The 16,139-nt window shown below is 33.6% G+C and overlaps 1 protein-coding gene across 8 annotated transcripts in view; it reads right to left on the reverse strand.

Annotated features, from left to right (window-relative positions):
- MIPOL1 (mirror-image polydactyly 1) overlaps nt 1–16,139 on the reverse strand; it is a 321,775-nt gene that overhangs the window by 203,328 nt on the left and 102,308 nt on the right. For all 8 annotated transcript variants that reach the window (XM_034992341.1, XM_034992340.1, XM_034992339.1 and 5 more), the window contains 3 exons: nt 12,440–12,569; nt 1,315–1,348; nt 885–1,055 (listed from right to left, as the gene is read on the reverse strand). In XM_034992341.1, the coding sequence (XP_034848232.1) occupies nt 885–1,055; nt 1,315–1,348; nt 12,440–12,569 (335 nt within the window). The remainder of the gene's footprint in view (nt 1–884; nt 1,056–1,314; nt 1,349–12,439; nt 12,570–16,139) is intronic.

The following is a 16,139-nucleotide window of genomic DNA, read 5'->3' on the forward strand; positions in this document are numbered from 1 at the left end:
GAAATAGGGTATGACCATAGGGCAGATGGCAGAAGTAGAGCAGAACACATAATGATGAGAGGAGAGAAATTCAAGAAGATGAGAGGCCAGAACAGTGAAAGAATCATCTGTACAGGTATTTGAATCACCAAGAATTGTTTTTCATAATTCAAAACCACAAGTGTGGGCTAAAGAAAGAGACAATGAAATGCATCCTAAGATCTTCAAGAAATGAGGGAAGCAACACTGGAGTGTGCACAGGACTGTAACAGGAATGCCTACTGGGTGGTACAATCTGATGCGTGAGCTTCAAAGCTAGAGGTGTTTGGAGAGGAAAAAAGACCAATGATGTGAAAACACTAATGCAGAACAAGCCTCTAAGCCCACTGGTATAACTGCTGTGGGAGGGAATCCAATCACTACTTGAGAGGACTGCAGTGGAAGCAGTATCCTCAGGGAGGTAATCAGGCTTCAGTTAGAGCAGCAAGGTGTAAGTAATGTTCAGAAAAGAATACACTAATAATTTGATTCATTTATCACTGTTTACTAAAAGGCACTGAATTAGGCACTGGGAATAAAACAGTAATAAAGACATAATCTCAGCCCTCACAAAACCGACTCAAGTAAGAAGTCTCATATAAAAGTGATTACTTTAAAGAATATAACTAAATTCTTTTTTTTTAATATAACTAAATTTTTATAACAACCTAACAGTTTTATTAAGAAATGAGGATGCATGTATTTGAAAAATGGTCTAACAAAATTTGTGACTATCTTCATATATCTAATCATCGTGGTATTAATCATATGCTAAAAACTAATTTGAATTAAGACTATGTGGGAAAAAGTCATTTTTTAACGGTAAAGAAATGGGGGAAAATGCTTTTACAGATACATGCAGTTACCTGAGACAAAGCAGCATCCCGCTCTTCTATCACTGCATTCATTTCTTCTGCAGTTATTCTCTTTTTACATTCCTTGGTCTTGTAGATTCTATCCACAATTACAGCTCCATTCTTCTGAATAGCTATTCCTGTGTCTGCATTGTTTATTCTGTTCAGTAATTCCTGTAATGTCTACCAACACCATTATATGTTAGTCAGACATGAAGTTTTAATATATTTTATTTAATATAGGGTTTTAATTAATAGGCACATGTGAATTGTAAATTGACTGAGTGAAGTTATTGAATTTTCATATTGCAGCAAAGATGTACATTATTAGTGTGTCAATTCTTCTTTTTCCCACATCTTAGTTCTTGAAACCCACTCAATTGAACTTAAGCCTCTAAGATATAAGACTGACATCAAGAAATCTCCTCAGAGAATGGCTTACCATGTCATTTTCTTCAGGGTTAATATTTTCTAGCCTAGAAAAAAGGGACACAGAAAGCCTGATCAGTAGCATTTCCTTAGTGCAGCAAAATGAGTTCGCTTTTTAAATCTTTAGAACCTCAAGTAATTTCATTCGACTAGTCTTTAGAGTCAACCATGACACTGAACATATTAAAGTGCCACCTGCTCGACTCCATCTTTCAATAATGCTCCATATCTTCTGCACTGACTTTAGACTGTTAAGTTATTAATGTTTACTGCTATATATGACTACAAGGATCAATTGTTCATATGTGCTTAGATGAGGAAAGTTCCCTAGTGATAGAAGCACTACTTCTCATCATTATATTTATTCCTGGACTTTCAATTCTTACCAAAAACTGTATTTCCTCTGGTTTTTTGGACTTCATCACAAATAAAACAAGGCAAGTATTTTATTGCAAAGTTTAACTATATTCCCTCAAAAGCAAAGACAAATAATGACCACTAAATTTGAACTGAGCATCTCCTGCTGCTATCTATTTGTTAAAACAAATACACCATATAGAAAGGCTGACCAAAACTGGACCACGTATTTAGATGACTACTGTTATTTTCTCTTTCATTACATATATGGAATTATTCAATTTAAAGACTAAGGAAGTAAATTGGTTCCTCTCATAAATGTATTTTATCTTGGAAGAGTCATTGTGCTTACTGAAATGTTTTTTGATGTTGGTGAATTGAACAAATGCAGGAAAGGTAAAGAAGTGCTAAATGACATATCTTAGAAAATGTCCATAATGTAATTTAGGCAACCATTAAATTGGGTAAATTAAATGAAAATCTGTAATGGGTATTAGTAAAATGATGTAGATTTTAGAAATGGTTCCATTATTTTGAAATTGTACTAAAATGTTTAGATATATAAGTTCCTGTTTTCTCATATTCTCTACCCGCCCCCCATTTCTGGGCTCCTACGATTTAATATTTACCACAAAAAGAAAAGGATATTTGAAAAAGATATAGAGAAACTTAATAAATTTATTACAAAATTGTTCCAAACTCCACAGTTCAATGAAATTGCTACATTCATGAAGAGAAATTTAGAATATTGAATTTTTAACAGGGAAAAAATAAACATATATAAAAAACTTTTTTTTTTTTTAAAGAATTTATTTGAGAGAGAGCGTGAGAGAGAGCACAAGCAGGGGGAATGGCAAAGGGAGAGGGAGAAACAGGCTCCCCACTGAGCAGGGAGCCCAGTGTGGCAGGGAGTGGGGTGGGGGACGCTTGATCCCAGGACCCTGGGATCATGACCTGAGCTGAAGGCAGATGCTTAACAAATTGAACCACCCAGGTGCCCCTATCAAAAACTATTTCTACACATACTTAAGTGGTATAAATTTACAGGGTGGCATAGCAATTTTGAATTATATATACTTAATATATCTCAAACTAGTAATGTCTACTTGGATTCACATTTCACATTTCTCCCAAAATAAATCAACAGTTTTCAAATATCCTGCTTCATAAAAGCTTGTTCTACAAAAACTCTGAAGATGATCATTTCTTTTTTAATCAATTAAAAAACATAGTGAAAAGTATAAGATAACAAAATTCTTACACTTATTGATGCTTACGTAAAAGTATTTGAAAAACAGCACTAGCATTTAAACATCAGTTACCAGTTGGCTAAATGTCATTTTTAAGGAAGCCATATGTAGTGAGAAATATTTACCTTAATGTTGTTCTTTTTAGATGAAATCAGACAAAGAGCTAATTTCAGCAGTTTCCAAAGAAGACTCAACTTAAACTCTTATAAATTTAATAATTAATTTATTAAACTCAGTAATTTAAAATGAAATACATAAAAGCTAAACATTCAGATTAGTAGATTATTGGAAACTCTTACAAAAAAACCCAAAAAAAGGAAAGTTTAGATCTCAAGGTTATAAATCTCCTTCTTTTGTTCCAAAGAACTACATATATGATTAGGAAGAAAATAACAGTGTAGGGTGGATACCTAATTTGTACATTCAAAATGATCAACACAACAAAGAGTGTATGCAATTTCTATGTGATACCTATAAGCTTTTTTCAGGCATTGCAAGGTGAAGAAGAATTATTACTTTAAGGAGAGAGAAATGAAGAGTCTGAATGTTTTAAATTAATATCTTTCAAGAGGATAGGGTTAAGATAGTTGTATTTAGTCTAATATTAAAATTCTCTGCTACCAACTAAAATTTTTTAAAAATTAAAATAAAATTTTCTTATACTAAATCCTTTCCATGTGGATTTAGCATTACAGATATAAATAATGTATATGATTGCCCTTAGAAGTACAAAATGTACAGTGATTTATCATTTTGCTGATGAGTGAATTTGAAACATGTTTTGGTAGGTGTGCCAGGTCTGACATGTAGGGCATGAGGTTTAAGTCAACCACTTAGCATTTATTTGGATCTTAATTTTGCTTTATTATTATCCTTTATGATTTTTTAAAAGATTTTATTTATTTATTTGACAGAGAGAGAGCACAAGCGGGGGAGAGGGAGAGGGAGAAGCAGACTCCCTGCTGAGCAGAGAGCCGGATGCGGAAATCGATCCCACAACCCTGGGATCATGACCTGAGCCGAAGGCAGACGCTTAACAGACTGAGCCACCCAGGCGCCCCTATCCTTTATAATTGATCTCAATTTTGCTCTATGGTTATCCTTTGTAAGTACAGTGATAAATGGTCATTAAGAGAAAACTAAAACTTAAATGAAAATGAGCAAATAGTTAATCTGAGATTTGAAAAATTACATACAAACAAGTAACTTTCAATATAAACAAGAGTCTGGAAAGAGAAAAGGCTAATATTTATATTTCTCTATTTGTATTTCTTTAAAAGTTTCAGGAAGTACTTGTCATAGATATCAAAGCTTAACTACATCATAATTTAGTCTCAACTAGATTATTTACAGCAGAGATCAGCAAGCTTTCTGTAAAGAGTCATATAGTATTTTAGATTTTGCTGTATGTTCTCTGTTGCAGCTACTAAATGTTGCCTTTGGAGTACAAAAGCATCCAAAGATAATACGTAAATGAACAGGTGTGGCTGTGCTACAGTAAAACTTTATTCACAAAAACAATTGGAAGGATGGATGTGCACCATAGGTCTTTACTTTGCACATTCCTGATGTAGAGCACTGAAAAATGAGACCAGATCTTTGACGTTAAAACACTCTAAGTGCTAACTGTGAGGTATTTTTCTGAGGTGGATCACTCAATAGCCAGTTAAAGACTAATCACCCAAAAAAGTGGATTTCAGAAGATAAAATACAGTCTTATAAGGAACATCACTTACTGTATTACTTAAGAAAACATAAAAATTAGACACGTAACCTACTTTTAGAAAAAAGAAGACAATTTGAAACAGTTTACCAGGCTTTCTATTTTCTACATAAAATGACTTGTTAGAGGTTTCAGGTTTACTAGCAGCATGTATAACACATAAGGCTTTACTGGTTTAATAAAGACTTAAAGTAATAGTTGATGTTATATGAAATACAGCTGACAAACTATAAATTATATATCACTAATAGGAGATTTACAATTATACAAAAAGAATCTCAACCTTTTGGAAACTAAATTATGCCTATAACAGTCTAACCAGACATAGTCATGATAATTAGTAAGAATTTTGCTGAAGTAAATGTCCATGGGCTCAAGTTTCAATTGATTTCCTATACCATGCATATTCTGACTGACACCCCTGCACTCTAAGTGAAAAGACCCATGCATGAAATGTCACATTTCTTGATTTATCCCCAGATCAGTCAATATCATGTCTTTCCTTTCTCAACCTATAGTCATTCACCTTGTTCAATGGGAAGCAGCTAAACTTTGACTTCAAATGATAAAAGGAACTAGTGATCATCTAATCAAAAAATTCTGAATTGTTAATTTTTATTCTCTTTCATTTTTACACAGTGCCACCTTAATATGTTAAAAAGAAAAACTGAAGAGACTGAATATCATGATCTCAAAAGTTGGAATATACATACACAAATATGTCTATATAAGTAAGTAAATTTTAGTCATTTTAACTTGAATCCTTTTTACTTTTTTTCTAGTTTTGGATAAAAGTGAAAAAGAAAAAAGAATTGAAGATTTTCAAGGGGTAGGGGAAGGCAGAAGGTAAGACAAAACAGACATCACCAAAAGACAGAAGTAGATCAGAACTGGCAAAGATGAAAAGAAAATGACAGAAGGAATATGAAGATTATAGGAAGCAAGAAATAAGAAATTAAAAAGAGATGTGAAATAATGTGTATTATTTCAACCTGTAACTCCAAATATGCCTCCAAATATGCCTTTCGGTCAAGCAAAGCTCAATTATAAATTGGTTCTACCTTAATAAGGAATTCATCTAAAATGCACTGTTGAAAGTTCAGAACCTATAGATGTCAATTGAGTAGAAAGGAGCATCCACAGTAACATTTAAAATTATGCTGACATATTATTATTTTAAAGTTGTTGTTCTTCCCTCTTATGTATGATTTTTCCTGATCTCCCCAATCTGCACCGCTGGACTATAAAACTGTAGGAGTGGACTACAAACTGTTCCTAAGAACCAACAATTATTCATATCAATTAATATTATTTTAAGTATTTATGTAGTTATTTAATGTCTATCTTCTCAACTAAACTGGGGCCATAATGCTGTGTTCTGAGTAACTTGACACATAGAACATATTCAATAAATATTTATTGAATGGACTAAATAACTAAAAGAAAAGGCTTGGGATTGAGTGTTTTTCTTTTCTCCCTTTCCTATTTCTCCATTAATACAAATGCTACAAAGAACAAATGAAAAAGGGTCTGCCTCAAGGAACCCTAATTTTAATATATTGTAATAAAAACTGGAACAAATGTATGTGCAAATTAAAGTAGACAATGGAAGGTAAAAAAAAAAAAATAGAGGGAAAGATAGGCTCAATTTAGAGCCATCAATTAAAGAGAGAATGAACAAAACTAAGAGACCAAATTAGTAGAGGCTCTGAGGAAGAAGTTTTGATTTGGATATGTGGGCAGATGGCTGTGCCACTGACTGGGACAAAGGATCAAGGGAGAATAAGGTTTTAAAATGAATTAAAAAATTCCATTTGGGATATGGTAAGCTTCAGTTGCCTATATAAGTCTGAGATAGATAAGTCCTACAATGTGTAATTGACTTTGACTCTTTGGGCAAGTAGTCAACCACTCTGTTTTCTCACCTATAAAGTACAAACATCATCTACCTTGAGGAGTAGTGACGTATAAAAAGCTGATTTGTTATCTTTGGGGTGTGATTTTGATTTCTGAAAAGAAACAAAATCTATTTAGAAGCAAATTTCATGAATAAAATTGGTAATCAACCTAGGTAACAAAATTTACAGTCATGAATTACATGTAAATACAGCACTGTGCAGCAGCTGATAAACTAAATGTAGTATTACTTGCAAATCCCCAAAGAAGAGTTGTAAAGTTATAATGAAAGTATTACTGAAATAAAAAAGGCACCTACTTTGAAAAGTTATGTTTAAAAATATTTGGCCAGGGGCGCCTGGGTGGCTCAGTCTGTTAAGCGTCTGCTTTTGGCTCAGGTCCCACCACTCCCCCTGCTTGTACTCTCTCTCTGTGTCAAATAAATAAAATCTTTATAAACAAACAAACAAACAAACAAATAAATAAATATTTGGCCCCAGCAAATGTTTTTGTAGATATAAACAAACTGATTTTAAAAGGCATATGGAAAAGGAAAGGTACCAGAATAGCCAAAACAATTCTGTAATAAAAGAGCAAAATTAGAAGGTTAACATTATTGGATTTCAGACACTATAAAGATTCAATAATCAATACTATGTGGTATTGGCAAAGGGATAGATGCACAGATCAATGGAACAGAAAATAAAGTCCAGAAATTAATCCACACTAATATAGTCAACTGAGTTTTGACAAAGGTGCCAAGTAAATTTAATAAATGATGGCCTTTTCAACAAGTGGTACTGGAATAAATAAATGTCCATATGCAAAAAAGAAAAAAACTGAACAACCCCACAAGTACTGCCTACCTTACACAAAAATTAACTCAAAATAAATCACAGATCTAAATGTCAAACATGAAATTTATAACTTCAGAAGAAAAGGATTTCAAAAAACCTGTGTGACCTTACATATGGCAATGAGTTTTAGATTCAATATCAAAGTACAATCCATGAAAGAAAAAAAAAATCAATAAATTCCATTTCATCAATATTTAAAACTTATGTTCTGCTAAACACACCATTAACAAAAAACATTCACTGCTGATGGGAATACAAAATGGTGTAGTACAGCCAACTCTGGAAGAGACTTCAGCAGTTTTCTCTAAAGTTAACATAGATTAGGGGCGCCTGGGTGGCTCAGTTGGTTAAGTTAACATAGATTAAACATATGGCCCTAGGAATTATGTTACTAGGTTTAGCCAACTGATTTGAAAGCATATGTCCACACAAAACCTGTATGGAAATGCTTATAGCAACTTTATTCAAATTCGCCAAAAATTAGAAAAAAGAAAAGAATCACCAGGAGGTGAGAGGATCCTAGGATAGTATGAAGACTATGAAGAAGAGCCTGACTATATTACAAACTGTATTACACAACTTCACTTAAGGAGGTAGAGGGAAAAAAGAAGAGCCATTCTAAGTAACTTTGGAAAGTGGTACTTTGGAAACTGTAACAGTAAAGACTAAAGGAACTATACATGAACAGTGTACTCTAGTAGGTAAAGTTGTTTCTCATGGGGGTATCCGTTAATGATTCTGAAAGAGTTATAACGTATACTGGGGTAGAATAAATAAGGAAATGATGGATGGTGGGGGATGGAAACCAGGTTTCTTACTGTTGGAGAGGAAATTACACATAAGAAAAAGGAGAAAGCCAGAATGAACTATGTGGCACTGGATTAGAATCAGAGAAATAAGTATGAATTCAGATTTAGCTTAATAAAGATACAGATAGATACATACATAAATAATTTCATATATGTGTATATATATATCAGTTAGTATACATACATATATTTCCTAGCTCTTTCTGTGATTGGGCCTAAAAGTAGCCACACCAACTAACAATGAGCACACTCAGAATCCAGATCTTGGTTTCTAGTACCGTTGTCCAATAAAAGGAATCATGGCCCTTTGAGGAATGACTGATTCTATGGGTGAGGCACATCCCTATACATCCCTACACATCCCTACAAGACATGACCCAGGGGCATCCTGTGGTGCAGAAAGGTAAGAAAAGTGTTTAAAAATCAAAAGGATGGGGACATGTCAAAGGGATATGGAGGCCAACTGAAAGAGCTTCCAATGGCCAAGCTGGAACACTTCAAGCAACACAATAAATAACACAGTATTAGATTATAACCCAAAGTATTAAATGAGTATCAATGAGTCTATACTAACATAAACAAACAAACAAATAAATAAATGAGGGAGAGGAGACAAATCTCCTGTACTGAAGAATTAGAAATAATTTATGTAGATATTTTCCATGAGGGAAGTAGAGCTCAATTAACCTCTCAGCCCATACCCCTTATCCCCACTTCTGAGTATGGGCTGCACTTAAGTAACCTGCTTCAAAGAGTATGAAAGGGGAATGTTGGTAAGTAACTTTACAGTGAAGAAACATGGTAAGCACTACCCTGGCTAGGTGACCAAGATTAACATCACTGGTGTTAAGTCATGTTGATAGCATAATGTTGAAATAATATGATGAGAATGGCACTTCAGTCCTGGACTCATTGTCCCCCCAAAACCAATACCTCAGTCTAACCATGAGAAAAATTTAAAAAAACAAAAAACAAAAAACAAAAACCCAAATTGAATAACATTCTATCAAATGCCTGACGAATACTCCTGAAAACTGTCAATGTCATCAAAAACAAAGGAAGTCTGAGAAAATATGACTAGAGTAGGCAAAGGAGACATAGCAACTAAATTAATATGGGATTCTGGATGGGATCTTGGAACATAAAAAGGACATGAGAAAAATTAGTGAAATCCAGAGAAAGTGTGGAGTTTAGTTAATAATTATATACCAATGTTGCTTTCTCCCCCATGACATACGTACCATAATAACGTAAGCCGTTAAGAAAAAGGAAAACTGGAAGGTGGTTATATGGAAATTCCCTGTACTATCTTTGCAAACTTTCTGTAAATCTAAAAGTATTCTAAAATAAGAAGTTTATTGGGGGGAGAAAGGAAGTCCAAGGAAAGACAGTGGAGTGAAATTTGAACACAGAAATCTGCCACGTGAGTGAAGATAAAAAATTAGTCAAACAGTAAAGGAAGTAGGACATTACATGGTAATTTTTAAAAGTAGGGTAGACATATGATGATTTGGGCCAGGTTCACCAAACTTTTCCTTTTACACATAAAAACAGGTATGGAGAAAAGAGAGTGAGCTCACCAAATCCTGAGAATTTTTCACTAACACCACACAGCTTGAAAATAACCTGAGAGACTAATGAATTGTATAGATAGCCCAGAGAAAAGTAAAATCATTCCTGAACAGAAGAAGCCTGTATTACAGAAGAATCTTTACAAAGGAAGGAAGAAGCACCAGAGCAGGCCATTTTGCACTACACCAATGAAACAAGTAAAAGCCCAAAAGTAATATTCCATGGAATCCGGATATACACAAGAACAGGTAGAGTGAGCCCATGGTCCACTGCAAGACACCAAACAATTGGAATTACTAATATAAAGGCTTAAGATGATCACAGTGAATGGAGAGAAAAAAAGAGGGATTCAAATAATTATTAAATAGATAATACATAAAGACAAAAGTACCCCAATAATAACTAGAGTCTCTAAAACAGCCTAACAAATAGAATACAAAATTCACAAATCTAAAATTTTCATGAACTAAAACAAGAATCAAATAGTCCTTAGAGAGGCATGCTGTGGGTTCCAACTATGTTATTAAAGAAGAATCAAAACAAATACTATGATGAAGTTCTAAGAACAAAGAATCCTTCAGGCAGAAAAAAAACAAAAACCAAAACAAGTCACATATAAGTAAGGGAAAAAACCTGTAACTGGACTTCTTTTTAGCCAAACTCAATGTCAAAAAATAGAGTTAACATTTTTATAATGTTTAGAATAAAAAAAAACTTAACTCAATAATTTTATTCATAAGCAATTTGAATATAAGAATAACACAAGGCCAGTTTGAAGCATGCTAAATCTGAGAATAAAGTATTTATTAGCCCTTCCTCAAAAAACTGAAAATGAAATTCAGTTACCCAGGAATTTCCCAAAATAAAGAAATCAGGTATAAAAATGTCATGTATGAAAAAAGTTGCAGATAATGATTATTCAGTCCTTTTAAATATAAAATCAAAATTAAACAAGAGGGGGACATTTTGGCTATAGAATCTAATACAATTTTTACAAAGATTTTATAACTAGAATTAATAAAGAAAAAAAGGAGTTTAAAACTTACTTCATAGCTGAAAGTCAAATGATACTGTTTAACCGAAACACCGCAAATTTCAAAAAACTGAAAAGAATTGATGATTCCAAAACCTGAATGTTTTTCAGCCTCTTTTCTTAAATTTTGAAGGATCTTTGGGGAATTAATACATCTTACCGTATGAAGTAGACTTTGCATGAGGTTCAAAATTTTCTTTAGTTTCACTTCAATTGATTATTACTCCCAAATTCAAAAAACACACAGCACCAGCTATGAACCAGGTACTTTTCAATATTTATTAAATCATTTAGTCCTTGTAACAACTTATACAAAGGAGGTACTATTTACCCATTTTGTAGGCAAAAAACTGAATTCCAGAGACTCTGAGTAATTTGTCCATTCAAATACAGATGTCTGGATCTGGATTCTGTGCTGTTAACCTCTACATTATATTGCCTCTCAAATAAAACAATATGTAGAGAATTATTTGATTTTTATCAAATTAATTCTATGTATACATCCACTCAGCCACCAACCATCAACCATCCATTCTTGTAGATAATAGTATTTAACTATATAAGCAAAGAAAATGTTTGGAATAATGTTTCTCTATTGATAAAGATAGTTATTTGGGAGTAGGCACTGGGGAATTCAGGTAAATTTTTTTTTTTATTTCTTTTATTCAATGAGTTTAACGCCTTATAATGAGTATCAGTCTTCAAAAAAAATGAAGCCATTAATCTAAACAAAAAACAAACCACATTACCTAATCACAACTTGAACACTGTCATGTTAATTATTTAATGACTTTTTGTCTCCCTAATGAACAATGTTTTAATTAGTACTTTACTGTAATCCCCCATGGAGCCTAGCACAATGTCGGGCAGAGCAAACACTCAATAAGTATATTGATGGATCATCATAAAATATTACATTACTACACTGTACCTTTCTTACAAGTAGTATATTTCTAGATGCTCTAGAGCCTTTACCTAAATCTGACTCCTTAGACTAGCATCATTTACATTATCAGGGAACTTGAAGAAAAACAGAATCTTCAACTCCACTCCATACTTATTGAATGAGAATGAGCATTTTAAAAAGATTTCCCAAGTGATCACATTAAAATTGGAGAATTTCTAGAGCATTATTTATCTAAGTGTGGTCCATTATTTACCTATATCAGAATCACCTAGGTTGCTTGTTAAAAATGTAGATTCTCAGGCTCTACCCTATTTCAAGTGTCATTATATTTTATGCTACACCTAATAAAAGTAAAAAGTAGTGATGAATAGAAATGAGCATATTAAGCAGAGAGCAGTGAAAGAACCTACATGGTTTAAATAAATCAAGAAAGTGATACTAAAAGAGGGAAGAAAAGAGGCATCGCAAAGGAAGGTAGAGTAAGTATACCAACAGTAGGCTATGAAGAAGTAAAGAGAGTAATTGTACAGAGAGTGCTGTGTATTCCCCCTCACTCCTCCTTTTTTTGACTGTTATCCCTGACATGCAAACTACTACAGCATGACTGTGGGAATATGAAATTTACTGGTGAACCATATAACAATCAGTAACTTTTCTTAATATGTAACTACCACATAATGCATGCACTTTATAAATGCTCCAAAAGTCACATATAGTTTTAAATGTATACGTACACTTTTAGAGACATTTCCATATGCTCGGCTCGTGCAATTGCTTCATCTCTCTCCTCATTGGCTAACCGCAGTCGAGACATAATAGCTTCATCACGTTCCTTCTGTGCAAAATACACTTCTTCAACCAGAGCTACCAAAATATATAATCCATAATTAATTAGAGAAAATTTAAAAATGCATACTTTTAGCAAAAAGAAAAACAATTTTGTTATTTTACTAAATTAAATTAGTATCAATTAATCCTTGAAAAAACATTTTTAAAAGCTACTACAAAATTGAAATACATTTCATACCCATAAAAACACAAATTAAAAGGTCAAATAATAAATACTGTGAGCTTGTGAAATAAAGGAAACTCTCACATACACTGCAGATAGGTGTATATATTTCTACAGTCATTGAGTAATTTGGCAATATTTATTACAGTTAAAGATATGCCTATAACCCGGCAAATCTCCTATTTGGTATGCAGCCTAGAGAAATTCTTGCACATGTGCACAAGGAAACATGTATAAAAAAATGCTTGCTGCAGCATTATATAACAGCAAAAACTTAGAAATAACCTAAATGTCCAATAACAGGAGCAAGAATTAAAAAATTACTAAACATTCAAAATGGAATACAATACAACATTTAAAATGAATTAGCTGGACACATTTCAAGAATAAAATTATGGCAAAAATTGCAAGGTCCAAGGCAAAACAACTCTACCTATCATTTATGGACAAACACAATTAGTAAAAATATTAAAACAATGAAAATCATCAACTTCAGGACAGTAGTTATGTCAGTAGCATAGTGGAAGAAAAGGAAAGAAATGGGATCAAGGAAAAAGCAAACGGGCAGAGGTGAGCTCTTTAGCACTGCACATCTCCAGAGAGCATCGTTTATATAGATCGTAATACAAATGGTCTCATCTAGATTTGTGCAGCACTACCTAGGGAGCTTTGATGTTATCTGAAATTGTCATTTCTCAAGCATAATTTCTACATGAAATTTTATATAACTTTTTTTTGGTAGCCTCATGTTGTATTTTATTTTTTTTTTTGAAGTTTTTTTTTATTATGTTATGTTAGTCACCATACATTACATCATTAGTTTTTGATGTAGTGTTCCATAATTCATTGTTTGCATATAACACCCAGTGCTCCATTCAGTATGTGCCCTCTTTAATATCCATCACCAGGCTAACCCATCCCCCCCCTCCCCTCCCCTCTAGAACCCTCAGTTTGTTTCACAGAGTCCATAGTCTCTCATGGTTCGTCTCCCCCTCCGATTTCCCCCCCTTCATTTTTCCCTTCCTACTATCTTCTTTTTTTTAACATATAACGTATTATTTGTTTCAGAGGTACAGGTCTGTGATTCAACAGTCTTACACAATTCTTATATAACTTTTAAAATATCACTGCAATGTTAGACAAAAAGGGGCTCAAATACCTAGATCACTGACCAAATTTTACTTACACTGTCAAACCACAAAATAAACTTAGGAAAGATGTTTGAAATGTTCTTTTAGTTTACAAAACATTGGGTTTTTGCTAACATTTGTCATAGATTAATGCATAGCTAATCAAGAGTTATTCTTGTATTATTTAAATTATAACTGGTTGAAAAGAAAAAAACCCCAAGAGTAAATCATCTATATCTTTTCCATAGTAGAATACAAAATGGAACATGCAACGGCAAAGCTAAAGTCAAAACCATTTTCGGGGCACCTGGGTGGCTCAGTCAGTTAAGCGGCTGTCTTCGGCTCAGGTCATGATCCTGGGGTCCTGGGATTGAGCCCCACGTCCGGCTCCCTGCTCAGCAGAGAGCCTGCTTCTCCCTCTCCTTCTGCCTGCCACTCTGCCTACTTGTGCTCTCTATCTGTCGAATAAATAAATAAAATCTTTAAAAAAAAATAAATAAGTAAAGTCAAAACCATTTTCAAGAAAGTGAGCCTAAGGGAAGAGAAATATATTCATTCATTTCTTCACTCATTCATTAATTTATTCTTTCATCAAATATTTATGAAATTCCTGTGGCAGTCACCCATCCAGTTTTAAGTAGTATGACTACCGTGTTCTTAAAAGTCCTTACCTTCCTGGAGATGTATACATTCTATTATAGAGAGACAGACAGCAGAGAGAAAGCAGGGCCAAAATTAAACAGGCAGATAGTTAGACAGATAGAAGTAAAGGTTTTGAAAGAAAATAAGGGTGTGTGAGAGAAAAAAAGAATGATTTGGAACATGGGAAAAGAATAAACTAATTTAGGAAAGGTGGCCAGAAAAGGGCTTTTTAAATAAATGACATTTCAGCACATGTAAATAAAGGAAGAGAAGCCATATATATCTATATATTTGAAAGTAGACTAATAAGCAGAATAAAAAGTAATACAAAGGTCCTGAAAGTGTTAGAGGAACAGCAGTAAGGCCAATGTGTCTGAAGCAGTGATAAAGGGTGAGAGCTCTGGGAGATCACAATGGGCCTTGTGATCCATAGCAAGGATTTTAGGTATCATCTAACCATAATGGTAGCCTATAACGGTAGCCAATGGGAGTGTCCTGAGCAAGGAAAAGACAGCATCACATTTATATGGTGGAAGTCTGAAAAGGAATTCTGGTTTCTGAGTGAGAAATAGTCTGGAGGTGGGCATGCATAGAAGCAGAGACTAGTTAGGAGACTAGAGGAGGAATCTAAGCAAGAATTCACTTCAATAACCCATATAAATGGCCCATTCCTTGAAAGTAAAGCTACGCAGAAGTAAATATACATATATATGCCATCCTAGAGTTTAGATATTACATTAAAAGACTTCTAGAATAGAAACAATTTGATCAAATCTGTGCTTTAGAAGGAAACACCCACAAGTTGGCATATAGAGTGTATGTGGAAGATGCAGGGGTCAGCAGAAAGTTGCAGGTTGGATTGTGTGTGCCCCTTGACCCAATCATAGATTACTGTAACAGTTCAGGTAAGAAATAATGAAATCCTGAACCAAAGTAAGGGCAATAAAATTAAAAAGAAAAAGAAAATGGATTCAATTCGTAACAAAAAGGGTAAAATAAGAGAACCCAAGAGCTAAGCATGTACTGAATAAATTTTAGAGAAGAGAAAAATAGGACAGGTGACCTCACTAAGCATCTCTCAATACATCAGCAGTATGATTTTCTTAAAACCTTAGGATAAACAGGTTACTCTTCTTGCTGCTGCTACATAGATTTCAAGGCAAAAAACAAAACAAACAAACAAACAAAAAACGGTCTCAGCCTGGCATTCAAGGAAAACTAGAGTCCAGTTCTAGCTTACCTTCCCAGCATCACCTATCACCATGTTCCCTCCAGGACAATGTTACATAAAATACAGGTTGCAAAACACAGTTTTTAACAGTTATGTATCACTTTAATGTATATTACAAAAATGTAACGGGTATATTAGGCCTACAATGTCTCCTAGTGTCATTTAATTTAATGTCTAATTAAATTTTAAATTTCTCTAAGTTACCAAAACACATTGTTGAGCCAGATGCCCCTACGAACGTAACTTTCTATTACTTCATTTATCTAAAGTTCAAAAACACAAAAGAATGACCTAGTTATTAAACTTAGGATAATGATTACCTTTTGGAAGGAGTACTGAAAGGGAGGATGAGGGACACTTCTGGGATAATTGGTGATATTTGGTTTCTTGATCTGGGTGCTGGTTACATAGTTTGTTCA

The sequence above is a fragment of the Mirounga leonina genome, unplaced genomic scaffold, assembly GCF_011800145.1.
Source record: "Mirounga leonina isolate KUSES-001 unplaced genomic scaffold, KU_Mleo_1.0 Mir_82, whole genome shotgun sequence".
Taxonomy (NCBI): domain Eukaryota; kingdom Metazoa; phylum Chordata; class Mammalia; order Carnivora; family Phocidae; genus Mirounga; species Mirounga leonina.